Source organism: Palaemon carinicauda, chromosome 17 (assembly GCF_036898095.1).
Source record: "Palaemon carinicauda isolate YSFRI2023 chromosome 17, ASM3689809v2, whole genome shotgun sequence".
Taxonomy (NCBI): domain Eukaryota; kingdom Metazoa; phylum Arthropoda; class Malacostraca; order Decapoda; family Palaemonidae; genus Palaemon; species Palaemon carinicauda.
Genome location: NC_090741.1, coordinates 38,201,263 through 38,228,854, shown reverse-complemented (window position 1 = coordinate 38,228,854; position 27,592 = coordinate 38,201,263). Strand labels below are relative to the sequence as shown.

The window sequence follows — 27,592 nt, the reverse complement described above, 5'->3', positions numbered from 1 at the left end:
TTAAGAAAATCTCTATTGAGCAGGCAACAGGTGATAAGATTAGTAGTTGCAGGTGGTTTAGTCATGATGGGAAAATAAGAGGCATTGAATCTGGTATCCCGAGTGCTACTACCATGATGTACAGTACTTCAGCTGGACTACTAGGGGCCGCCTTTTTGGGGTTAACGAAGACAATTTAAAAAAAAATCTGAGAAAGTTAGATAACTTTAAAGTAATCATTGTTGATTAAAAGGGAGAAAATGTTTCAATTGGGACTGAATGGGAGTAGTTGAAGTTTTACTACAGTAAATTACTGCCTACTGGGAGAAATTAAGAATTTAAACATCCAATGGTTTTAGAGGAGGGGGTTAAGAAGAAGAGTAAGAACAATGCGTGGGAAAGGAAAGAAAGATTTTATGGGAATGTTTAGAGGTTTTAAAGACCGCTCATGAATGGCAGAGGCAAGGAACAGTGACATTGCCCTATCAATCAGGACAATGCCCTAGAGACTTGACTATATTACATATGATCAGCACCCAAGCCCCCTCTCCTCCCAAACTAGGACCGAGGAGAGCCAGGGAATACAGTAGCTGCTAATGACTCGGCAGATATACCTATAAGCTCCCCCAAACTTCCCTTCCTTAGCTCATAAGGATGGTGAGATTACAGCGACCAAATGAACTTACGAGTTTGAGCAGGATTCGAACCCAGTGTGGCTATCATCAGGCAATGATGTTACCACCAGGCCACCACAACCTCAATATCAGGTAGCACAAGAGTGTATGTAAGATGAAAAGTATTGGTTTTCTATTTGACAAAGAGAATAGCATATTTTTTCAGCTGATGCAGTGTGTAAGGTTTAGCAAAGAGCTTAGCAGTTGAGGAAGATGGTGGCTCATCGTTGATTCATCTGTCACAAATGGTTGCCCTATTCGGATAGCAACATAAACCCTTTGAATACTAATATGTTGTTGAATTAAGATTTATTTAATTCCAACAATCTTGTAACTTCTGTCTTGAGGATGAGTGGCCTGTCTTGATACATCTCGAGGGCCACTGTGCATGTTTCATAATAGGAAATTTTGTACAGATGTTTTCTTCTTGAAATCTCACATATAAAATCTCACTTTTTCCAATTATTTACTTTATCTCTGATTTGTGTTATCATTGGTTGGCATTTAGTCACTAGGGAATGAATTTTAAAACTTTATATATAGAAATTTTCCTTCTTCCTCAAAACTACTTTTGATTGATGAAGAAAAAAATAGTGTTAGTTGACTGGAAAAGAAGTCTCTCTTGACCTCTGAATCTTATGAACGATACTGGTTTTTTTATGAATCAGAACCTTATTTAAATTCACACACACACAGCCATGATTAGTCACAATTACATACGACTCATGGTTAGTAACAATCCTGTAACATTGCCAATGATTAGTTACACATCTTTACACAAATTATCCACAATTAGGTATAATCTTTACCCAGTTCTTCAATGATCAGTTACAATTTTCACTAATATCACCCCTGATGGGTTACAGCTTCCCACACATCACTGACATTTGGGTGCATTCTTCAAACATTTCCCACAATTAGTAGCCTTTTTCACACCTGTTGGTCATGATTAGTTGCAGTATTATTCACCCGTGATTATTTACAATACTTACATATATTACCCACAGTTATTTGCAATCTTTACACACTAGGCCACCATAGTCTTAATTTTTATACATAACCACCATGGTTGATGACAGTCTTCTCAAGTATCTCACGATTAGTTACAATCTTTACAAATGTCACCCACTATTAGTTACAATCTTTACACATATAACCCTCTATTAGTTACAATCTTTACACATATAACCCTCTATTAGTTACAATCTTTGTGCATATCACCCACGATTAGTTACAATCTTTACACATATAACCCTCTATTAGTTACAATCTTTACACATATAACCCTCTATTAGTTACAATCTTTACACATATAACCCTCTATTAGTTACAATCTTTACACATATAACCCTCTATTAGTTACAATCTTTGTGCATATCACCCACGATTAGTTACAATCTTTACACATATAACCCTCTATTAGTTACAATCTTTGTGCATATCACCCACGATTAGTTACAATCTTTACACATATAACCCTCTATTAGTTACAATCTTTACACATATAACCCTCTATTAGTTACAATCTTTGTGCATATCACCCACGATTAGTTACAATCTTTACACATATAACCCTCTATTAGTTACAATCTTTACACATATAACCCTCTATTAGTTACAATCTTTACACATATAACCCTCTATTAGTTACAATCTTTGTGCATATCACCCACGATTAGTTACAATCTTTACACATATAACCCTCTATTAGTTACAATCTTTACACATATAACCCTCTATTAGTTACAATCTTTACACATATAACCCTCTATTAGTTACAATCTTTACACATATAACCCTCTATTAGTTACAATCTTTGTGCATATCACCCACGATTAGTTACAATCTTTACACATCACCCATGATTATTTACAATCTTTACACACATCAACCATGATGAGTTACAATCTTCATACACATTACTTTGAATTAGTTACAATATTCACACACATTACCTTGAATTATTTATTCTTCATACATATTGCCTTGAATTAGTTACAGTCTTCACACACATTGCCTTGAATTAGTTACAATCTTCACACACATTACCTTGAATTAGTTACAATCTTCACACATTGCCTTGAATTAGTTACAATCTTCACACACATTACCTTGAATTAGTTTGTCTTCACACATATTGCCTTGAATTAGTTACAATCTTCACACACATTACCTTGAATTAGTTTGTCTTCACACATATTGCCTTGAATTAGTTACAATCTTCACACACATTGCCTTGAATTAGTTTGTCTTCACACATATTGCCTTGAATTAGTTACAATCTTCACACACATTACCTTTAATTAGTTACAATCTTCACACACATTACCTTGAATTAGTTTGTCTTCACACATATTGCCTTGAATTAGTTACAATCTTCACACACATTACCTTGAATTAGTTACAATCTTCACACACATTACCTTGAATTAGTTTCTGTCTTCACACATATTGCCTTGAATTAGTTACAATCTTTACACACATTACCTTGAATTAGTTACAATATTCACACACATTACCTTGAATTATTTATTCTTCATACATATTGCCTTGAAATAGTTACAGTCTTCACACATATTACCTTGAATTAGTTACAATCTTCACACATTACCTTGAATTAGTTACAATCTTCACACACATTACCTTGAATTAGTGTCTGCTTTCACACATTACCTTGAATTAGTTAGTCTTCACACATATTACCTTGAATTAGTTACAATCTTCACACACTACCTTGAATTAGTTACAATCTTCACACACTACCTTGAATTAGTTTGTCTTCACACACATTACCTTGAATTAGTTACAATCTTCACAAATTGCCTTGAATTAGTTGCTGTCTTTACACATATTGCCTTGAATTAGTTTCTGTCTTCACACATATTACCTTGAATTAGTTACAATCTTCACACATTACCTTGAATTATTTACAATCTTCACACACTACCTTGAATTAGTTTGTCTTCACACACATTACCTTGAATTAGTTACAATCTTCACAAATTGCCTTGAATTATTTTCTGTCTTTACACATATTGCCTTGAATTAGTTACAATCTTCACACACATTACCTTGAATTAGTTACAATCTTCACACACATTACCTTGAATTAGTTACAATCTTCACATATTGCCTTGAATTAGTCACAATCTTCACACACATTGCCTTTAATTAGTTACAATCTTCACACATTACCTTGAATTAGTTGCTGTCTTCATACATATTGCCTTGAATTAGTTACAATTTTCACACTCATTACCTTGAATTAGTTACAATCTTCACACATTACCTTGAATTAGTTGCTGTCTTCACACACATTACCTTGAATTAGTTACAAGCTTCACATAATGCCTTGAATTAGTCTCAATCTTCACACACATTGCCTTTAATTAGTTACAATCTTCACACATTACCTTGAATTAGTTGCTGTCTTCATACATATTGCCTTGAATTAGTTACAATTTTCACACTCATTACCTTGAATTAGTTACAATCTTCACACATTACCTTGAATTAGTTGCTGTCTTCACACATATTGCCTTGAATTAGTTACAATCTTCACACACATTACCTTGAATTAGTTACAATCTTCACACATTACCTTGAATTAATTTAGTTACAATCTTCACACACATTACCTTGAATTAGTTTCTGTCTTCACACATATTGCCTTGAATTAGTTACAATCTTCACACACATTACCTTTAATTAGTTACAGTCTTCACATATTGCCTTGAATTAGTTACAATCTTCACACATTACCTTGAATTAGTTGCTGTCTTCATACATATTGCCTTGAATGAGTTACAATCTTCACACACATTACCTTGAATTAGTTCACATATTGCCATGAATTAGTTACAATCTTCACACATTACCTTGAATTAGTTGCTGTCTTCATACATATTGCCTTGAATTAGTTACAATCTTCACACACATTACCTTGAATTAGATACAATCTTCACACATTACCTTGAATTAGTTTCTGTCTTCACACATATTGCCTTGAATTAGTTACAATCTTCACGCACATTACCTTGAATTAGTTACAATCTTCACATATTGCCTTGAATGAGTTACAATCTTCACACACATTACCTTGAATTAGTTCACATATTGCCATGAATTAGTTACAATCTTCACACATTACCTTGAATTAGTTGCTGTCTTCATACATATTGCCTTGAATTAGTTACAATCTTCACGCACATTACCTTGAATTAGTTACAAGCTTCACATATTGCCTTGAATTAGTTACAATCTTCACACATTACCTTGAATTAGTTTCTGTCTTCACACATATTGCCTTGAATTAGTTACAAGCTTCACACACATTACCTTGAATGAGTTACAATCTTCACTCACATTACCTTGAATTAGTTTCTGTCTTCACACATATTGCCTTGAATTAGTTACAATCTTCACACACATTACCTTGAATTAGTTACAATCTTCACTCACATTACCTTGAATTAGTTTCTGTCTTCACACATATTGCCTTGAATTAGTTACAATCTTCACACACATTACCTTGAATTAGTTACAATCTTCACACACATTACCTTGAATTAGTTACAATCTTCACTCACATTACCTTGAATTAGTTACAATCTTCACTCACATTACCTTGAATTAGTTACAATCTTCACACACATTACCTTGAATTAGTTACAATCTTCACACATTACCTTGAATTAGTTGCTGTCTTCACACATATTGCCTTGAATTAGTTACAATCTTCACACACATTACCTTGAATTAGTTACAATCTTCACACATTACCTTGAATTAATTTAGAATTACAATCTTCACACACATTACCTTGAATTAGTTTCTGTCTTCACACATATTGCCTTGAATTAGTTACAATCTTCACACACATTACCTTGAATTAGTTACAATCTTCACACACATTACCTTGAATTAGTTACAATCTTCACTCACATTACCTTGAATTAGTTTCTGTCTTCACACATTGCCTTGAATTAGTTACAATCTTCACACACATTACCTTGAATTAGTTACAATCTTCACTCACATTACCTTGAATTAGTTTCTGTCTTCACACATATTGCCTTGAATTAGTTACAATCTTCACACATTACCTTGAATTAGTTTCTGTGTTCACACACATTGCCTTGAATTAGTTACAATCCTCACACACATTACCTTGAATTAGGTACAATCTCCACACACATTACCTTGAATTAGTTACAGTCTTCACATATTACCTTGAATTAGTTACAATCTTCACACATTACCTTGAATTAGTTTGTCTTCACTCACATTACCTTGAATTAGTTTCTGTCTTCACACATATTGCCTTGAATTAGTTACAATCTTCACACATTACCTTGAATTAGTTTCTGTGTTCACACACATTGCCTTGAATTAGTTACAATCCTCACACACATTACCTTGAATTAGGTACAATCTCCACACACATTACCTTGAATTAGTTACAGTCTTCACATATTGCCTTGAATTAGTTACAATCTTCACACATTACCTTGAATTAGTTTGTCTTCACTCACATTACCTTGAATTAGTTTCTGTCTTCACACATATTGCCTTGAATTAGTTACAATCTTCACACATTACCTTGAATTAGTTTCTGTGTTCACACACATTGCCTTGAATTAGTTACAATCCTCACACACATTACCTTGAATTAGGTACAATCTCACACACATTACCTTGAATTAGTTACAGTCTTCACATATTGCCTTGAATTAGTTACAATCTTCACACATTACCTTGAATTAGTTTCTGTCTTCACTCACATTACCTTGAATTAGTTTCTGTCTTCACACATATTGCCTTGAATTAGTTACAATCTTCACACATTACCTTGAATTAGTTTCTGTGTTCACACACATTGCCTTGAATTAGTTACAATCCTCACACACATTACCTTGAATTAGGTACAATCTTCACACACATTACCTTGAATTAGTTACAGTCTTCACATATTGCCTTGAATTAGTTACAATCTTCACACATTACCTTGAATTAGTTTCTGTCTTCACACATATTGCCTTGAATTAGTTACAATCTTCACACATTGCCTTGAATTAGTTACAATCTTCACACATTACCTTGAATTAGTTACAGTCTTCACATATTGCCTTGAATTAGTTACAATCTTCACACACATTACCTTGAATTAGTTACAAGTCTTCACATATTGCCTTGAATTAGTTACAATCTTCACACATTACCTTGAATTAGTTACAGTCTTCACATATTGCCTTGAATTAGTTACAAGCTTCACATATTGCCTTGAATTAATTACAATCTTCACACATTACCTTGAATTAGTTACAAGTCTTCACATATTGCCTTGAATTAGTTACAATTTCACACACATTACCTTGAATTAGTTACAATCTTCACATCACATTACCTTGAATTAGTTACAAGCTTCACACATATTGCCTTGAATTAGTTACAATCTTCACACACATTACCTTGAATTAGTTACAGTCTTCACATATTGCCTTGAATTAGTTACAATCTTCACACACATTACCTTGAATTAGTTGCTGTCTTCACACATATTGCCTTGAATTAGTTACAATCTTCACACACATTACCTTGAATTAGTTACAGTCTTCACACTTTACACCAACTTTAGTTATAATCCATTATTTTCATTGTCATGGATCTTCACACTTTCATGAGAGTTTAAGTGCACTATATTGGTCTATAGTTCTTGTCCCAATTTTGTTTGGTAAATACACCTTATTCCTTTTACAGTAGTTGCTTTCAACTTAGTCCATATTCTGCCAATGTTTGAACCTGTTTACATTTTACTCCATTTGTGTAATAATTTTTTCTTTTAAGAAGTGAGGTATTCTTTTCTGTCATATTTTTCCTACCTTTCCATCCCTTTAATAAAAAAAAAAGGCGAAATGTTATTCAACACGATGTCATTTGGTCAAAGTTAACACAGATTGTTGTATGTCCATCAGTAATTATCATTCTTGGGGCTTGGCAAATGTATTTTTATAAGCTACAGTACTACTTAGCATTCTCGGCTCGCAGTCCTGTGCATACAACGTTTGTTTATTTGTGTAGATCGAATAGTTTTGTGGATGACCTTGTACTGCTATCATGAGCACCAGGTGTTGAAAGGGGAAAGGTTTCTGAAATGTGTTTATCAGTTTTATGTACACAATACCTGTGGTATATGGAGCAGAAACCGGAATTGTGTCTTTTTCCCCAAGTATTGCCATGTGGAGTTTAGTCCATGAAAGGATTGTGTTTATACTGTATATAGATTGTAGATTTCATTTTAGTTTCATAAATTTTTTAAAGCAGTTTTTGAATTTTTAATAAGAAAACGATGGCCTTTCTTCATGGGACCCGAGTGTTTATAAGCTACTGATTGTGTGATTATTAGAATCAAAATTTCCCTGACTCAAAATGCAGGGAATAAATCAAATCTGTAATCTTATATTTCTTGATTTTACATAGTATTTTTGAAGTGATACCTAAAGGAGAAGTATTACATTCACTACCCTGCTTTGGGAGGAGTACTGCTTACAGTCTACCTTGTGGATCTCTATATTGATATTTATTAGTATTTATTTATGACTTGTTCATCTATTTCATTTAGTGTCATCTTAGCTGGGTATACAGTACTAATATTTCCCCTTTCATTGCTGCGTGATTTCCATGTCATTTGAGAAAAAAAGTCCTGTGACTCATATGTGATTATCTAGAATTGTGACTCTATGGTCATGTTTGTTAACATACAGTCCATCATGCTAATCAAGTACAGTACTGAATGAGACACAGTTTTGGAACCACAGGTTCAGTGGCAGTTTCAAAACTTAGTACATATTATTATTGTTTATTATTATTATTATTATTATTATAATTTTATTATCATTGTACTAGTTAAGTTACAACCCTAGTTGTTAAAGCAGGATGCTATAAGCTCAAGGGCTCCAACAGGGAATAATAGCCCAGTGTGGAATGGTAACAAGGAGATAAACAAAACTACAAGAGAAGTAGTGAACAATTTAAGTATTTTAAGAACAATAACAAAATTTAAACAGATCTTTCATATACACTATAAACTAAAAACTTGAAGAAAATAAGAAAAAGAAATAAGATTGAATAGTGTGCCCAAGTGTACCCTCAAGAAAGAGAACTACCTCAAGAGAGTGGAAGACCATGGTTCAGAGGCTATGGCACTACCCAAGACTAGAAAACAATGGTTTAATTTTTGAGTGTCCTTCTCGAAGAAGAACTACTTACCATATCCAAAGAGTCTCTTCTACCTTAAATGAAAAATAAATCAAGTTGCAGTATTTTTGTAAAAGACAATAGATGTAGGTTAAACAATTTACATCAGTATGCTATTCAGAATAAGTGGAAGTGTTGATGTATTTTATGAATAAAAAATCAAATTTGGTTTTTAAGTAAATGACACAATCATGATTCCGTTAGTCATTGTTTCGCTTAAATAATTTTTCGTGATGTTACATTTTTAGACAGGTCCTTCTTGTACAAAATGGAGCTTCATTCAGTAAGGGTCATTTTTATCAAGCTAGGTAGAAGAGGAGGGGCCCTTACAGGGTAATGATTTAACCCTTTTACCCCAAAGGACGTACTGGTACGTTTCACAAAAGCCATCCCTTTACCCCCATGGACGTACCGGTACGTCTTTGCAAAAAAAATGCTATAATTTTTTTTTTCTTATTTTTGATAATTTTTTGAAAAAAATTCAGGCATTTTCCAAGAGAATGAGACCAACCTGACCTCTCTATGACAAAAATTAAGGCTGTTAGAGCAATTAAAAAAAAATATACTGCAAAATGTGCTGGGAAAAAAATAACCCCCTAGGGATTAAGGGTTGGAAATTTCCAAAGAGCCTGGGGGTTAAAGGGTTAACGTCCTTGTTGATGTGAATGTAGTTACCTTCTCCAACGAAGTTGGAAGGAGGTTATGTTTTTGCCCCTGTTTGTGTAGCTTCTTGCCACAATTTTAATTATAGAGTAATGAAACTTGCAGGGATTAACTTTTATATAAAAAGCTTGAAATAATTTAATTTTGGAAGGTCAAGGTCACAGTCAAGCGAAATGTCCAATTCACATAATCAACCATAAGTTTGGACATCGTTGTCACAGGGACTTGAAAATTGATTCATATTTGAGTGTATGAAAATCCATGACAATTAATGAATGTTAAGGTCAAAGGTCAAGGTCGAGTAATAAGCTGCCGTGGCGGAGGTCTGCACTCTACTGAGTGCCCCTCTTGTTTATGGTCTGTGACTATACAAAGTTGTGCAACTGATGAAGCATCCCTGCACATTGTTTAAATTGTAAGATTTTTGTATGTTGGAATGGTCTTGAGTGACCAATGCATCTTTAAGAGTAGAGGAAATTTACCTTGACGGTGGACTTTGATATAGGTAAAAGAAAAAAAAAAAGGGATTTTAATGTCGGTGTAGGGGAACTTTGTGTTCCCTAGATATATACTTTAAAAACTTAATTTTGGTTTTGAGTTACAAAGGTGGTGTTTGAGAGCAGCTAGTGACTTGGGATGGATAACTGAAAGTATTCTAGACCAGTGTGACCATTGTTAATTTACTGTTGCCATATCCAATATCTTTGAAATCTATGAAGTTCTTTAATGCATGTTTATATTTTTTTTTCATTTCCTACATTTCTTAATTACTGTACACATTATTTAATTTTAATTTAAATTTGGCCATTTGATTTTTTATTTAGTTTTAATATAAATTTGACCATTATCTAATATTCTATTTTATTTGGATATACACTTGACCACGCCCACTTTTGTCACAGGTGGTTTTACAAACACTGTTACTATAAAGTACCCCAGTTTTAATTGTACAGTATTGCTTTAGGTAAGTTTATGAAGTATTAGGAATGAGGGCCATTTTTTCAGGGAGACTGTCGCCATCCTTCTCCCCCCCCCCCCCCCTTTATATAAATATGGTGTCAATATTCAAGGGTCAAGCATAGTTCTTTCGTCTTGAGTCCTCCGTAGAAGATGCTGAACAGTAGTTTCAAGTCTTAATTACAAAGCTGTAGTTTCAGGTTCTATAGATATAAAATTCTATACTAAAAAGTTTTGAATGAAGAAGACATTTTGTTTAGCAAACTGCTTTTTGGTGTATTCAAGACTCCTTAAGTGCTGTGTGTACTATCCTCGGAAGAAAGCACTAGTACCGTAACCTTGCAAATTACAATGGTGAACTCATGGACTTGTACATGTTTCTCTCAGTGGCATTATAAGAGTACAGTTTGTATTTAGGACTTTTTGTTTTGAAAGTTTGAGAGAAGATTAAGAGCCATTGTAAGCATGGTATTTTATTTTTTTTTGTGAAAGTATCACAATGTTGAAGTTGTTAGTGTTTTTAATGCTATGCTAGTTGTGTAATCATAACATGTTTGATGATCTCATCTCAAGTTAGAAGTGTACCATTTTGTCTGGAGCTTCCATGGTTCTGGTTATGATATGTCATTATAGGTTATGAGTCATCATTTTTAAAAGTGGTTTCATAGGATTTTATTGTGCATTATTTGAATCTTATGTCATTGTGTACGGAACATTTCTCTCTCTCTCGCTTTTTTTCTTTAAAAGGAATAACATATATAGACTACAACAACCTCTTCATGCTTGGCACAGATCAGTTTAGAGGTAACATACAAACTGGAATACAACACCTCTCATTGTGGTAATTTCTTTATGTACAAAATGGCAAATACATTGAATAGAGACTTCCAGTGGATGTAGTGTGCAGTAACATGGGTAACGAATTCAAGACGAATTCAAGACTTAGACAAGGTCATAAAAACACTAAACAAACTAATTCGCTCTACCCAAGAGCAAATGAAGTCTCTGCAGATTGACTAAAATGTCTTTGAGACTTCCAGATTCCTTGAACTCCTTGTAACTCGCACACTCTTATTAGAAAGAGAGGCTTCTTTTATCTTCCTTCTTGTTTTTTGTTGTTTTCCATCACACTTTTTGTAATTATAGCTGAATTTTGTATAAAATGAGAAAGCAGAGATTACTGAGTTCGTTTTGCTAGTTGGTAATAAAAAGACAAACATTAGGTATTTGAATTTAGTTTTCAGCTTTCCATTTTCGTATTAAATAAGATGGCCAACCATTGATTTTAGATTTTGAGTGTTTCATTTTACATACCGTCAGTTCAAGAACAGTCTTTGTTTGATCAAACTTTATTTTTCCTCCTCTTCCGCAGGTACTGGTGAATCGGGAAAGTCTACATTCATCAAACAGATGCGCATTATCCACGGCGCAGGTTACAGCGATGAAGACAAGCGAGGGTTTATCAAGCTGGTGTTTCAGAACATCTTCATGGCCATGCAGTCCATGATTAGGGCTATGGATCTCCTTCAAATATCATATGGGGATTCAGTCAATAGTGTAAGTACTGTCACCTGTGTTTACTTTACCGTATAGTAATATTCCACTCTACGTCGTTAATTGGTTTCAAGAGACCCGCCATAAGGCGATTTTCTCCTTATAAAGGGAAATATATGTTCCCTGTATGCAACTCAATACAAAAAAGTATTTAACAATTTGCTATATTATTATAAAAGTCAGATACCTATATTAATAAGATTCCATGTGAACTACAATACAGGACTTGATCATTATTTTTACAACTTAAAAACCGACATAAGGTTGGCAAAAACAAAATAACGTTGATTTCATTTTTGCATTTGTTGCTAAAGGGTGAATGATGTAAGGTCAGAGCAGATGTCGAATACTGTAGATGTAAAGCAGTATATTACTGTATATAAACTATCAGCTAGAACAAAGGAATTTAAAAAAGGGAGGTAGAAGACCTACCAGTGCCCCTTTTCTACTGTCTCAAAGTATTGTTAAAAGTAACCCTTGTAGACAACCTAAGCGATATTCTTTTAAAGGTTCGAAGATGTCACTCGCCGTATCTGCGAGTGCAAGTTTTCGAAATGTTTCTTCCGAGATTTTGATGTACTGTTATTTACAGGAAGCATTTCTTTATTGCAACTTGTAGATTTGGTTTGTGTTCTTCCAAAATTTATATTGTCGTTTTGTCGTTATTTTCTGACAAGTAAACGGGCTGTATTGAAAGCTCAGTAGATGATAATGTGGAAAATTTTAGAATGCAGGGAAGAATAGGCGCTGAAACTTGCGTAAGGTAGGATGCTGACTAAACATCTGTGTCACAATTTGGATTACAGAGTACTGTATGATAGATTAAACTATAGATGAGAAGGATAACTGAATAGAATGTATGCGAAGGCGCTAGTCTATCCTATCACTTTTGGCCTAAGCCAAATTGTGATAACCATTTCTCTAAGATATTGTGACAGCGCATTCTAAGTTTTTGGGTCTAAAAGAGAATTGCATTTAAAGATCTTCGAATGCAATTAATTGGTCATATTATTAATATTATTATTACTTACTAAGCTACAACCCTAGTTGGAAAAGCAGGATGCCATAAGCCCAAGGGCCCCAACAGGGAAAATAGCCCAGTGAGGAAAGGAAACACGGAAAAATAAAATATTTCAAGAACAGTAACATGAAAATAAACGTTTCCTTTATAAACTATAAAAATTTTAACAAAACAAGAAGAGAAATTAAATAGAATAGTGTGCCCGAGTGTACCCTCAAGCAAGAGAACTCTAACCCAAGACAGTGGAAGACCATGGTACATAGGTTATGGCACTACCCAAGACTAGAGGAGAATCTGTAATGAATAGGCCAGACTATTGGTGTATGTGTAGGCAAAAGGAAATTAAACCGTAAACAGAGAGAAGGATCCAATGAAGTACTGTCTGACCCGTCAAAGGACCCCCATAAATCTCTAGCGGTAGTATCTCAACAGGTGGCTGGTGCCCTGGCCAACCTACAACCTATTACCTATGATGTTTTAGGATTATTTGAGATTGCATTGCAAAAGTGTTAGGTGAATTCTGCAATTCTTGCATAGCTACTAGTTCTGTCCTTGTTAAGAACTTTTGACTTGACACGAGAATGATGGCAGATAGTGCAGTGTTCATTATTTAATGTCATCTGATACAGCCTGCAATAAACAGGGAATGTTTGTGAGGTAGACAGACAGCCTTACCATAAAAATCTATTTCTGTACAACTTCCTCCCTTTGCACATTAGTCCACAATTCCAATTTTTGGAATTTCCCTTGAAAGCAAAATAGCCTTTCAAGCTTGTACCTAATAAAAGTCGGTGCATTTTTTATAACAAGGAAATTAACTTGCATTGTTTTGTTTTGTGAAAGAATGCTTGACCTGAGGAAGATTTATTTATTTTTTTATTCCATGAAATTTGTGAAATCCAGATCAGTGAACTGATTTGCCATACAAGATTTGCTGTTGAAGCTAAGGTTGTTGAGACATGCAAGTCATTGGTTTTATTCAGCTGAAGCCTGGAAGCTGATGGGGAATTAAGATATGGAAAATATGAACAGCTCAGGATTGCCTAAGTGGAGAAGGACAATCCTACTAATAGAAGCAAGATCTAACCAAATAAGCACATCTTCGGGATTGTAGTGTTACACAAAGTGTGTATCAAGGGTTTGAATCTTTATTAAACCATTGAGCTCAATATTATTGATATTATTATTGCTGTATCATTAAAATACTGCTAAAGTAACATTTCTCTGGAATTATGAAAGATGTCCCATGACTAATTCTCCATTTTTTCACCTTGAATAAATCCCCTCGTAAACAAAGTGGGTGAACAGAGCCCCTGGAATGGGCTATAGACACGCTAGGAAGGCCAAGGATGAGAAGTTGAACACACTAAAATCAGGAAGGAAGAGCACAAGGCAATGGAGATTTGAAAAGATTAATTAATCTTTCACATTATGGGCAGAATCAAGAGAGATTAGTTGGTTAGTTAAGTCAACAAATAGATTCAGCCCAACAAATTTACTGTAAACCTAACCAACATTTGAAAAACAAGTTTGGAAAATTTAGGGAAAAGGGGCCAGATATTTAATGGTAGGAACTTGAGACAAATTCTGGAGGCATGTTAGAAATAAGGGTTTTATCACACATTTGCAGTGCAGTACTTTAATAGTTTTTATACGTAAATGAATTTTTTGGCATAAAATATCTGCAATTTACTTTATTTCCTCATGTATGGTAGTTGTACCTTTTCATATGTCCTTTTTAGGTCTTTTGAAAGTATTTATTCTTGTGCTTTAACTGACTTGTTGATATTTAGAACATATTCAAAGCTATGCAACTCAAGATTTTCATGTAATAGTAGCTTCACCTTAGTCTAACTCTCATTATATTTTAGGCCTGTTCAAAGTTTTTGGTAGTGAAATAGTTTTTATATTCAAAATGATTACAACAAAGGTTAGCATTGTTTGACTTCAGGTTGACCTAATTGTCAGCCTCGCTTACTTGGCTTCTTCTAATGTTGGTGCTCCCCACTTTGTTGTTCCACTGAATATTCATTCTTGTCATTTAACCATCACCAAAGCAGCCAAAAATAGCTTTGTCTCTTGTTATTAGTGAATTTAGGTGGTCATGTGTCTAGATGATAGATGAATATCTGTTTGTAGAGCAGGCAGCCAAAGTTCTCAACTTGATTAATATGACCTTATCTAGGGACATCCTTATGACTGAACGTAAAATGTTTTCAGTTTTTAAAATTTTTGCTTTTCCTTGTTATTATTCAAAGAATAGGTAAACTGTAGTCTCTTTTATCAAAGATTTAAGATAAACCTCCAAATTCCTAACAGTAGTATGTGATATTTATGAAATGCCATACTGTTCTGACTTAATAGGCAGGATGATTTAATTTACTTGTCTTTTTTTGTTTTAAATACCCAAAAATTGACAGCCTAGAACCCCTGTCTAGTTCCGCTTATTCTGTAGCTGTCCAATTACACTTGAAGTTGCATCATTTTGAGATTCCTAAGGGAAAATATGCAAGATCAGGAAGAGTAGGCTTATTGACCTCAGCTGACATAAGCACCCATGAAACCTCACAGGGTAATCTGGAGTAAGCTGCCACTAATAATTCCATTAAGGCTGTACCTTCCGCTTCCCGTTGACGTCAAGTTGGGGGTTTTTGGCTTGAACTTTTATATGTACATTCTTCAAAATTATTGCCTTACATGGTACTTTAGTTGGTTTCCCTGTCTCTGGTACATTAGGAATTTTTAACAGGCGGTAACATCTTTCCCTCGGCTTCTTTAGTTCATTTTCATTCATTGTTAATATGCTGTGAGTAATATTTTTATGACTTGAAAAACTTTTTCAAAATTTTAGAATTATCTTGAATGAGGGACAGAATTTTCTCCAGGTTTCTTAATGCTCAAGGAACATGAAGGGCCTCTAGTACAATGAGAGAACACAGATGGAAAATGCATTGGATAGAAAGGAGTTTAGGGAACTTGCTCTGAGTTTAACTATGTAATAAGAAAAACTAACTTTAAATGTAAATACTGCTGATGATAGACAAAAAGGGAATTGATGAGGAATTAGATTTAGAATTCATGTGAAAAGTGCTCAAGGTAATAGTGGATGGAAAAGATTCTTTTATTCCTTTAGTCCTGTTTGCGGAAAATATTTTTCTGAAAACACGAATCATGATGATTGTGCGTTTCCATGAATTACATTCTAAATATCAGTAACCTATAGTTGAATAATTTTGCATACAAACATTGAAATGAAGCCATAGTTCAATATTTGAATCACTTTATTCATGTGTTTCCTTGGTCTAGAGAGCTAAGCAGGTAAAAATTTAACACAGCATTCCCAACAGGTGTGTTGGTGTCCCCACAGCAGCAAATATAACTTACTACTGTACTTTACTGTACTGTACGCTTTCTGTGAATCAAGTTGGTTGGTACAGTGCATTGTAAAATTAGAATATGCTAAGTGGGATTTTACAATGTATTCCAGTCCCAAAAAGCAAACGGCAATAACTTTATTTACTATGATAGCTGTTCTTGATATTAAAGCTGTAACTGTCAGAAAAATGTTTCATAGTTGGTTAAGAGCTAACACAATTTAGTGTAGATCAAGATACCCTTAATATTATTACGTTAGGTGTCTAGTGATTCTTCTCCTGTCTCCTCAAATATATCCCTTTCTGCCTTAACTATCTATTAGGTGCGAGTCCCCATTTTTTTTTTCTTTTTTTTTGATATATATCATTCAATTCCTAACAATTATCTATTTTCTACTTGAGGTAATTTTGAATCTCAATGATTCCTTCTAGATAAGGATACATTTGAAGGTGACCTAGGTCAAATGAATGTCTTATTTTGGAAAGTGGAAACAGGAAATTTTGGTGAAGGGATGATTGCTTTAGTGCTGGACTTCAGCTGCTAAAGTATATTATAGTTGCTTCCAAGTATTTCCCCATTTTTTCCCCTGCAATATGATCATATGATTTTATTGTTATCTGGATTTTTATTCCCATATCAAGAATTGTCCTAATCTCCTTTTCCCTTCCAAAACAGGAACACGCAGATTTAGTACGTGCTGTAGACTACGAATCCGTTACTACATTTGAAGAGCCCTATGTTACGGCAATGAAATCATTATGGCAAGACACAGGCATTCAGCACTGCTATGACCGCCGAAGAGAATATCAACTAACAGATTCTGCAAAATAGTATGTTTAACTTTAGATATATTATTTGATGCTATTGTGATAATTATAAATGAGTTTTATACTGTGAAATAAAAATCAGATTTAAAAATAAATTTAACCAGGTTTTAATCAAGTAAGAAACTTGTTAAAGTTATGTAGAGGGTGTATAAATTATTCTTAGGGTGCTATTTAATATGCATCTTTAATTCGTCAATATGCATCCTCTTGATATGACAGCCAGAAATTATCTTGCCACTTAACAAAAGGTATTCCTTTCCAGGTAGCATTTATGTTCCTATAAAGACAAATTTGGCTCATTTATTGTAGGGTATTTCAAAATGAAGATTCGAGTCTTGGAGCCAAAAATGGCTAGTTCCATCTCATTCTCTAATGCTGTCTCTCCTAGAATACTTAGTCAAAGTTTTTGTTAGTTCTCAAATTGAAAATAGCCAGTACACTGTGGAGATTTGCTAAATAACTTTCAACGTACATTATATAAAATTTCACCCACTTTACGGCCTTGCGACTGCAGGATAGGTGATGTTTAGGTTTTACATAGTAAAGATAATAATATTGAGATTAGGGCAAACAACTCGTCTTGTGTATTATAGGAAATAGGTGTGCGGTAAGTTATACTCATGAGTTTGTTGTGTATCAAAGACATGAACTTTAGGGAGAGTCCTGCAAGAACTTACCAATTTTAAGTGTTGTACAACCCATTTTGTTACTTTTAAATTTTAAAACTAGATTTTCTCCCCTAAAATTAAAAAAATAATACAGTATTGTATTTAGTAAAAAAATTATGTTTTTTTGGTATTCAAGTATAAAAAAATTTAATGAAAAGACTATAGTAAAGGTGTTTTATGTAATTTTTTTTTTTTTATCAAGCTTAAGATTTGAAAATTAAATATTTTTTTACTCCATGTTAACTGGAGATCTTTTGTATGCTAATAGAGAGTAGCCTCTCTGAAGATAACACAAATTTTCAAGTGATACAAACTGTTAAGAAGAAGAAATCTTTTAGATTTTACTTGATATTCTCTCCCACTTTTTTTTCTTCCATCTTGCTGTCCGACTTCTCTATCACAGCCACTTCGATTTCATAGTGCTGATTATGTAGTCCCCCCCCCCCCCATGCCACACTTAAGGGGCTGATTAACCTCGTAGGTCCCCTGCTGGACTGTATGACCCAAAATCCCACATTTATCTCTGTCCCTCCAATGCTTATACAGTACTGTATTTATTTTCAAAGTTCAACTACTTGATGTTTCTTCTGCTTTGAGTATTCCCTATTGTAAAATGACCTTCATGCATATGAACAGGGTGCAAAATTTTCAAAATTTATTAATAGGTGAGTAGCAAGCAAAATTTCTAAGCTACTGAAGTAATGGCTGAAAAATTAAATGCAATGCATAAGTTGGTCGAAGGAACGTGCATAAATTATCTTTTGAGTTATCTGCTGTTTGCAGTGCAAGTTAAACTAAATGGTACACCATATAAAGACAAAGTTATTCCTTTTGTATAACAATATACAGTAATCTTGTATTTGTTTCTGTTAGGAAAGTTGAGAAGGCCTCAGAATCCTCAAAATATTGTATGTGAAATAAAACAAATAAATTTTGTGTAGTTCTGAGGCAAACCTTACCCTTGCAAGCAATTATTCTTTTTGACATTAGCCAGAAAAGTGAAGTTCATGCGGGACACTCCCCTTTAGTAAGTATATCTTAGAGTTCAGCTTGATAGGAAATTAAGATAGAAGAAGGGCTTTGAATGCACTTAATGCATCACAGGTGACTGCTCTTAATGATATTGGTTGTAAATATACCGCAGTACTGTAAAGTTGCGATTGCATTTGTATCCAAAGGTGTTGTGCTAGAGCCCTATGGTTGCCATAATGAATTAGAATTGGCCATGTGTATATTGTATTTGTAAACCCAATCATTGCTATTGTAGTTGAGTATATCTTGGGGCCACACGCAGAGATGCTAAAATATACAGGAACAGGTAAATATCTAACTTGAAAGTTCACTATTTTTATTTTTTTATTTAAACACGGAAGATGGGGAACTCAAAGATATGTAGCTTACTGCATGTGCGTTTTGTTTCTTCTTTGTTTTCTTTATGTTCTGTGTGTTCAAGTGGAAGAGAGTGTTAGGGTGTCAGGGGAGGTACCTAGGCATCACAGTATGGTAGCATATTTAGTCGTTTAAAAATTTAGGCTTGCTGCAACAGCAGCTATCATTGAAATTTATCAGATGCGAGGGGTTAGCATTTGAATGTTCCAAGATCATTTTGGAAATTCTGGTTTGCTTTTAACTTTATACTTTTTTTTTTTTATCCTAATTAAGGACCTTTTACTGTTTATGTGTTTTGTATTGATGTATATTCATGCATGATGAGAATATCCTTGTTCTTGCTCTACTAGACAAATTAACTTGAGCTGGTTAGGAAGATGTTTCACTAGAGATGCATTTTTTGTTTCTTGAATCCACATGTACACTAGCTCGGAACTATCCCTAAATGTCATGTTCTAAGTTATTGATTTCACATGTTTACTCTTTGAATTATGATATCCCGCACAGAATTTGCATTTTATGTTAGTATCTCCTCTTAAATTTTAATGAATTTGCTTTCAATATTTTTCCATGAGACTTTGACTAGGTTGGCAGTGTGTATTAAGGGTATTATTAGTTTTTTTTTCTAGTCACTGAAAGAGAGATTTATTCACATGAGATTTTTCTTTCTCTCTCTATCAGCCTAAAGTGGATAAGGGTATGAAGCTGGCCTGATAATAATCCATTTGGTTTTAAGGCAATAGATTGAAACTGAATTTATCATTTTAGGCTTGAGGTTGGTCCCTCCCCAGAGAAAAAAAAAATGAACAAAAAATTCCAATGTATAACAGTTCTGAAGTAGTTAGGTATATCAAACTTTATTGTGCCAGGTTTTAATGTAGATAAGTTTTAGCCAGGAATTAATAGTGTTATTAATATCATATTTAGGTTATTTAGAGCCAAAAAGAATTATTGGTTAAGGTAGATTAATGAAACTGCTGCACTTAATCGTTGACATTTTTTAATGGTTGAAAATGAAAAGATGCCTTCGTTAACATTATATTTTTTAAGATAGATTAATAATGATAGGCCTTTCAATTTCTTAAGCAAATTTTAAGTTTTACCGTATTTAGAATAAATTGAACGCTGGGTTCCCTTTCATGAGTTTCATCATCTTGGTTGTATCAAAATGAAAGCGTGGCGTCGTTTTTACACATGAAAGGGATTTGGATGTGATTTTTTTTAAGTATTGGTAATATAAACCTCTCTTCCAGTTTGGTACACATTCTTTATAAACATGGGTGCACATCAACTATGTTTTTGAAAACCTGTTACTGTATTTTAGAATTAAATCAAGGTTCATTGCAAATAGAATTGAATTCAGGTACAGTATTGGTCGTTAAAATGTGAAATATTGAAACCAAATGTAGGAGAGACGCTCATCCATTCAGCGCTGAAACATTTCATGTTGGAGAGGAAGGAATGATTTCATGTTGTCATATATGATAATAGGATTTTGTAAAGATATGTTCACATTAGCAAATGTCAAAGTTTAAGTGCAGAGTGCTTAGCTTTATGGAAGGCAAAAAGGTCCCATTGAGTTTCTGTTTTATTTCCTGTGTTGACAAGGGAGTGTGATGGAATGTCCAGATTTTCCCTTGTTTAATCAATCTTGAGCTTTTTCTAATGTTGGACCGTTTGTTATTGGGACCCCGCCATACCAAGGGAGTACAGTACTGTATTTGATGTACATTTTTCAGACAATGTTAAAATATTTTTTTTTTATTTACTTTCACCTGTTTACATTCCATAGCTTTACTTTTGTATTTCTAGTGCGCAGTATTTACCATTTGTACTTTGTTGTATATCCTGTAGTTTGTATTGCTATTTTATCCTCCAACACTGTACTATCTCTGTACCCCAACAGCTATTTAACAGACTTAGACCGCATAGCTGCCGAGGACTATGTTTGCACAGTACAAGATATTCTCAGAGTGAGAGCCCCTACAACAGGAATTATAGAGTATCCCTTTGACCTAGAAGAAATCAGATTTAGGTATGTTTCCGCTGGAAAGCTTGTTACGGATATGATGCACCTGGGTTGGTAGGTAGTATTGGTCGTAGTGCAAACTCACCACTAATGTCTTTCTACCATTGTGGCACCTTGTTGATCTTTGGTCATGATAGCATCAGTGATTTTCTTTTAACTGTTTAGACATGGCTAACATCTTGTTTTTGAAGTTATTATAACAGCCACTTGTTTGGAATTATTTACTAACGATTGCATGCTTGGTTATGATTGGTTTCAGGTCTAGTTTGGCTCAGGTAAAAGCCACTTTCAGGACTTGCAACCAGGTATGCAATTTGATGGTATCAAGTGACTTTCCAGTGATAAATTTCATTTGGAAACTTCAAGGTTTTTAATACCAAAGTAATTTTCAAAGATATTAGCTTATCAAGATTCATTATTAGTAAACAAAATGTTCTAGAGAAAATTGAAATGATCAAGTCATTATGATAGAAATATTTCATACAAGGCATCAGCAAGGTTCACATATTGTCATCAATGCTTTTTTTTTTTCTTTTCCCTCCATAATTTTTCCGGCCATCGTCATCATCATCATCATCATCGTCAACACTTGAGAGAACACCGACAAAGACAACTTATTTTTCTCTTGCAGTTATCTTGATGATTTGGAACGTATCATTTCTTCGGACTTCTTACCGACCGAGCAGGATATTCTTAGGGCTCGAGTACCAACCACTGGCATTATTGAGTATCCGTTTGATCTGGACTCGATCATCTTTAGGTATCAGAAAAACATCTTGGCTTTAGAGGCCCCCTCCTCCTCTTCCTCCCCTGTTGATCAATACAGAGTAGTTACTAGACACCCCCCAGTGCCAAATATATATATAATATATATATAAATATATATATACATTAAATTTATGTATATATATAGAGTTCATTCCAGTGACGTTGCCATTGACCCTGTTGCGGTAGAGTCCCTATTTACATCCCCACCAGCCCCCCGCCCCTGCCCCCCCTATACTTTGTCAGCATTGTTATTCTTTTTCCAGATTGCTCTTCGTCATCAGAGTTTCAATTACACTCACCACCCATTGTTTCCTCTATCAGATTATTTTCAAATCTAATCACTTCCCAGATGTTTCCTGTTTTACCCTCGTATGGTCTCTATTCTCGAATAGAGTCTCTGCCATTGCTTTCTAAAATGATGACAAAAGTTTGTACTTGATTCCCTATCCACCATTGGAATCTTCTACATAGAATCTTCTTCACCCATGGCCAGTACTAAGCCAAAGTTTCAGTGATGAAAAGTAAACAATTTTATTGTGCTGCTCCTTAGCATGACCTGGGTTTGTCCAAGTACGGAGTTAGCCTTTGGGTATTTCAGCCAGTTGCAAGTTAGCTCTTCTTAGCTGGCAACTGGCTGCTCACGTGGCTTTTTTTCCCAACTGTAATGTTGCTGCTACATGTCCAGCACAGCAACCTTGTGTGCCAGAACATGTAATCGTAGGCCCTTAGGCCAGAATTGAAGAAGTAGAGATGCTGTAGTTCTAGATCACTTGGTTGCTTTAAAGATCCGTTGCACAATAAGATTGTATCGTTGTGAAATCACTGACATCTGCTCAATATATGCTCTACTCTGCATCATCCAACCACCTCTCCATAAATGTACAGTCGAGCGGACTTCTTAACCTCAGACAGGAGTCAAATGAGTACCTGTAGTGAACTGTTGCCGTACATTTTACATGTTACCTCAGCCTTCACGCTGTTCATTACCGTGCGTGTGTGTGCGTGTTGTTTCCTTCCATTACTTAATCTTACCTAGTGTGATCGTATGCATATCTCGTAGTAAACCACTAAACCAGTGTTATGACTTTCTGTGTGTTCTGTGTCATTTAGGTTGAGAAGAATTTTTCAAGTCGGTCCCATTATGTATTTGTAAATATATACAGTTCACATTACTGTACCTTCTTGTAAACTTGTTGCTTACTCATAAGATTACAGTATCCCAAGGTGGATTTGATGATAAAGATTAGAGTTTTAGCCAAAATGGGTACCACAGTACAAATGCTATTACATTCAAGTAGATGAGCTTGCATGCTGTTATCAAAACTTGCAGCAATGCTTGATTGCAAATATGACTTTTATATTTCAAGTATGCCCATGAATATGTGTCCAACCTTCTTGTTGGAAAGACGTAACTCATTCGTTCCTGCCATGTCTTTGACAGAATGGTAGACGTAGGCGGTCAGCGATCTGAGCGACGAAAGTGGATCCATTGTTTTGAAAATGTCACCTCCATCATTTTCTTGGTGGCGCTTTCTGAGTACGACCAGATCTTGTTCGAGTCTGACAATGAGGTAAGAATTTAACTCTTGTTTTGTAAGTGCACGGAAGTTTTCTGATGATTTGGTTGACGCACTTGAACCAGTTTGATGACACTTGTGCCATCCAAAAGTTAAGAGAATGTTGATGCAAATCCCTAGTGTGTGATGATTGTGTGTGTGTGTTATTTTGAGTTTTTGAAATAACAGTTTTAAGATTAAGTTCATTCATCTTTAATTTTTGCTGTAGTTAATGTTGGGCATTTTAGGGCCTTGTTGCGATAATTTTTTTTTCTATAAAACTTGAAATGGTAGTACAGTATGTATTACCCTTTTGTTTGATCTTGCATTCCCTATTTGGAATGCAAATTATATTATGTAATATGATGCACCATTATTATCATCCTCATAAGTTAATGTCATGTCTGTGAATTTAATGAACAAACTTTAATAAGACTATAAAATGTTGAGTAATTTAGACAAATAATGAAAGTGGAACTGTTATTACAACTCATCATGCTCATGACTGGGCTGTGGAGAGTATGGTTGTGAGTTGACACAAGACACTTATGAATAAGGGGGGGAGAGGTATTTCAGAAATGATTAAACAACAGTTAGGGAACCTAATACTTGGGTATTATCAACATTTGTTGTGGTCAGTAGTCAAGAGTTAGAAGTGCTAAATGCTGATGATGCTATCATATGTGGGCAAGAAAACTAAATGTAAAGTTTCTTTGTAGAAAAAAAGTTAGTTGAAATGTATGTGGTGGAATTATGTTAATATCTTTCAAAATCCCATGGGAGTCTTGTATTGACACAAGTCTTCTGAATCTTATGATGTGAAAGTCAAGTAATCAAGAGTTTCATAAGGGTCAAATCTCTCTCTTGTAAAATTTTATTCCAGTTCAGGTAAATGTAAATAACCCTACAAGGAAGGGGGAGAGAATATGTTTGCACACACACTCGCAAGAGAAATCTTAGAAAGGTATCATTACTTGATATAATTGATGTGATTATCAACATGTTTTATTTTTTTTTTATTATAAAAGTATGGATTAACAGGGAATATAGTACACGAGTCTGCCTTGATTGAATCCCTGTTATTTTTGTTAAATCTTAAGTTTAATTTTTTCCTTTTTGCCTGTGGTCTGGCAACATAAATGAATAGCTGTAAGCTTTGCAGGATTTACTTATTTTTGTAAAACTATTTTTATTCAACATTATAATTTAGCCTAAACAATAACTTGTTTATTCTTTATTATTGATGTGAATTATAAAATGAAGCCATGAACCAAAACCTGCCGTTTTCTAAAACTAGATGAATAACTTGCTCTTTAGAAGTTTGGTTCTCACATGTATTGTTTAGTTGTTTAAGGTCAGTTTATGAAGACTAGGCGAGTTGAATAAGCCTTTGAACTTTCTTTTTGTGTAGTTATAATAGAAAAGAAACAAATTTTGTGGAAAGAAAAGAAGAATTTTTTTTTTTTTTTTCAAAGAATACTTCAAGCTTATTTGTATACCAAGACTTTGAGTATTGTATGTGGTTAAAAGCTATCTATGGGCATGCAGCCGTTGCTTCCATGTGTGTTATCCGTATATTAGTAGGTTTTAGGGAAAATATGAATTATTGTATTTGCAATATTCCTCTTCCATCCCAATCCCATCTTTGATAACCTAAAGGGCCAATTGATAATTTCAGAATAGAGGAAGCAATGGCATACAGTACTGTATATCACCACTCTTTATCATGAAAATATACAGTATACTGTACTTAATTGTTAATAAATGTATACTGGCTTCATAATCCTAACTTGGTTCATACAAACATTTTAATCATAATGCGGTGTTCCTGAGAATGTGAGAGATGAATTCACTTTAGATATTTTTTAAGTGTCTAGTTTTGTGTTTCTTAAACACTTTCATTCATGATCTTGAAAGAGGACTCCCTTAAGGTGGACTTGGGATCGGCCTGTTGAACAGCAATAGTTGAGAAAGCTTCAATGGGCCCCTCTCTTATTTTGCTGCTGAAAAATGGTGTTCAAGAGATGCATCTTTTGAGTAAGGGTAAATTTAGCTTCGAATTTGAGACTTGTCCGCACTCATACCTGTGTATCCCCATGAGGGAGGCAGTTCCTTTAGTTCACCTCTTATGGTGCAGAGTAGACATAAAGGCCTTTGCAGCATTTCTATGGCCCCTGGCTACACTTGCTTTTTACCCTTCTGCTTCCTTTCTTCGATTTTGCTTTCCAGTCTCTTCTCTCACCTTTACCTCATAATGTGATTTTAGGATATTCCTACGTTGATACAAACCCTCAGTCATTTTTAAGGATTTACTCCTAAATAGTTTGCTACAACCAGAAAGAAAGAATTCTTGGGATGCTGGTAACATCGTGGGGTTATCAGTTCTTCACCCACGTTGCGAGCAACAACAGCAACCTCAGTGAGGCTGGTCACTCTTCTCTTGGTTGTGATATAGAATGGACATACACTACTATCGCTATCCACACTGTGTTTGTATAACCTTTGTGGCTTCTCTTTTTATGAGTGGTAGTATGTGTACTTGCCTCAGCCGTCAAGGGGACCCATGTGGTACCTTCATGAGCTGGGTCAAGGTAGATCTTCACCCATTGTGTCTAAGTTGCCACGGTGAGAGGTGCTCGTGCTCATATTCTTGAACTTTGGATTTTTGCAGGGATTGGTTCCCCTCTTAGTGGGATAAGTATGGTGGTCATAAGAAGAAGGCTAAGAGAGATAGTTCTCCTTCTGCTTCTTTCTCTTGAGAGTAACAAGTGGAAACCCTCATGACACATGATATCTCCCACTCTTATTCTTCTTTATCAGATTTGTCTGCGCAATAAAGGCGTAAGCAACCATTTTACTTTTAAACGGATCCAGAAATCCAAAGTGATTAAGATTTCTGCATGTACTTCTGGGAAATGAGCCACCATATCTGCACACGTCCGCTCTTCCACACCACCTGAATGTGTTGTCATATCTGTGCGCGTCCACTCTTCCACACCACCTGACTGTGCCCCCGATTATTCACACTTGGTTGGCGGACAGGTGGCTATTGTTTCAAGGTCTTTGGCACGTACAGAACCTAATAACGATGATAAATCTGCTCAGTGGAATCAACTTGAAGTGACAGCTTATTCTTAGGTCAGTGACAGCAGCCGAAAAATAGAATATTTCTCATTTTCAGAGTTTTGATACTTTTCTTCTCACAAATTCAGTTCTGGTATTGTAAACCATCAGTTTTTTTAGGTGCATTTTGACAGAGACTCTGTAACTAATAAGAGATCACGGCTCTCCACATTCCATTTAAGATTATTCAGCACATTGTTCTCACTCTAGGAAAGAACGCAAAATTTTCTGAGCAGAGCAAAGAATTTTAGGCTTATTGTTAGACAGAAGCTTAGACAGTAGTTCCTTGACAAGCACCCAGACCATCTACTTCATCTCCAGTTGTTATAGATGTGTCCCCTGAACTGACCTTAGAGGTTATCACGGATAACATCAGTGTATCCCCAAATGGGGGTTAGAGTCCTGATCAAACTCTTTAGTTCTTTTAGTGTCGGCAACCTTACCATCCTTGTGAGCTAAGGATAGGGGGGATTTGAGGGAGCCTATAGGTCTACCTGCTAAATCGTCAGCAGCTATTACTAGGTCCTCCCTGGTCCTAGCTTAGGTGGAAAGGGGGTTTAGGCGCTGATCATATGGTCAGTCTCTAGGACATTGTCCTGTTTGCTTGTGCAATGTCACTGTCCCTTGTCTCTGTCATTAATGAGTGGCCTTTAAAACCTTTAAAAATCCTAGCTTCCAGGCAAGAGAGAGACGATCTGTTGAACAGCTGAAAATTCCTTGCAGTCTAGTAGGTCCTCTAAACTTCCTCCTTCT

General features: G+C 34.8%; 1 protein-coding gene across 1 annotated transcript in view; it reads left to right on the top strand.

The window, feature by feature from the left end:
• LOC137656684 (guanine nucleotide-binding protein G(q) subunit alpha-like) overlaps window positions 1-27,592 on the top strand; it is a 59,353-nt gene that overhangs the window by 9,956 nt on the left and 21,805 nt on the right. The window contains exons 2-5 of the mRNA XM_068390878.1: window positions 11,902-12,086; window positions 17,155-17,309; window positions 21,270-21,398; window positions 23,602-23,731. Of these exons, the coding sequence (XP_068246979.1) occupies window positions 11,902-12,086; window positions 17,155-17,309; window positions 21,270-21,398; window positions 23,602-23,731 (599 nt within the window). The remainder of the gene's footprint in view (window positions 1-11,901; window positions 12,087-17,154; window positions 17,310-21,269; window positions 21,399-23,601; window positions 23,732-27,592) is intronic.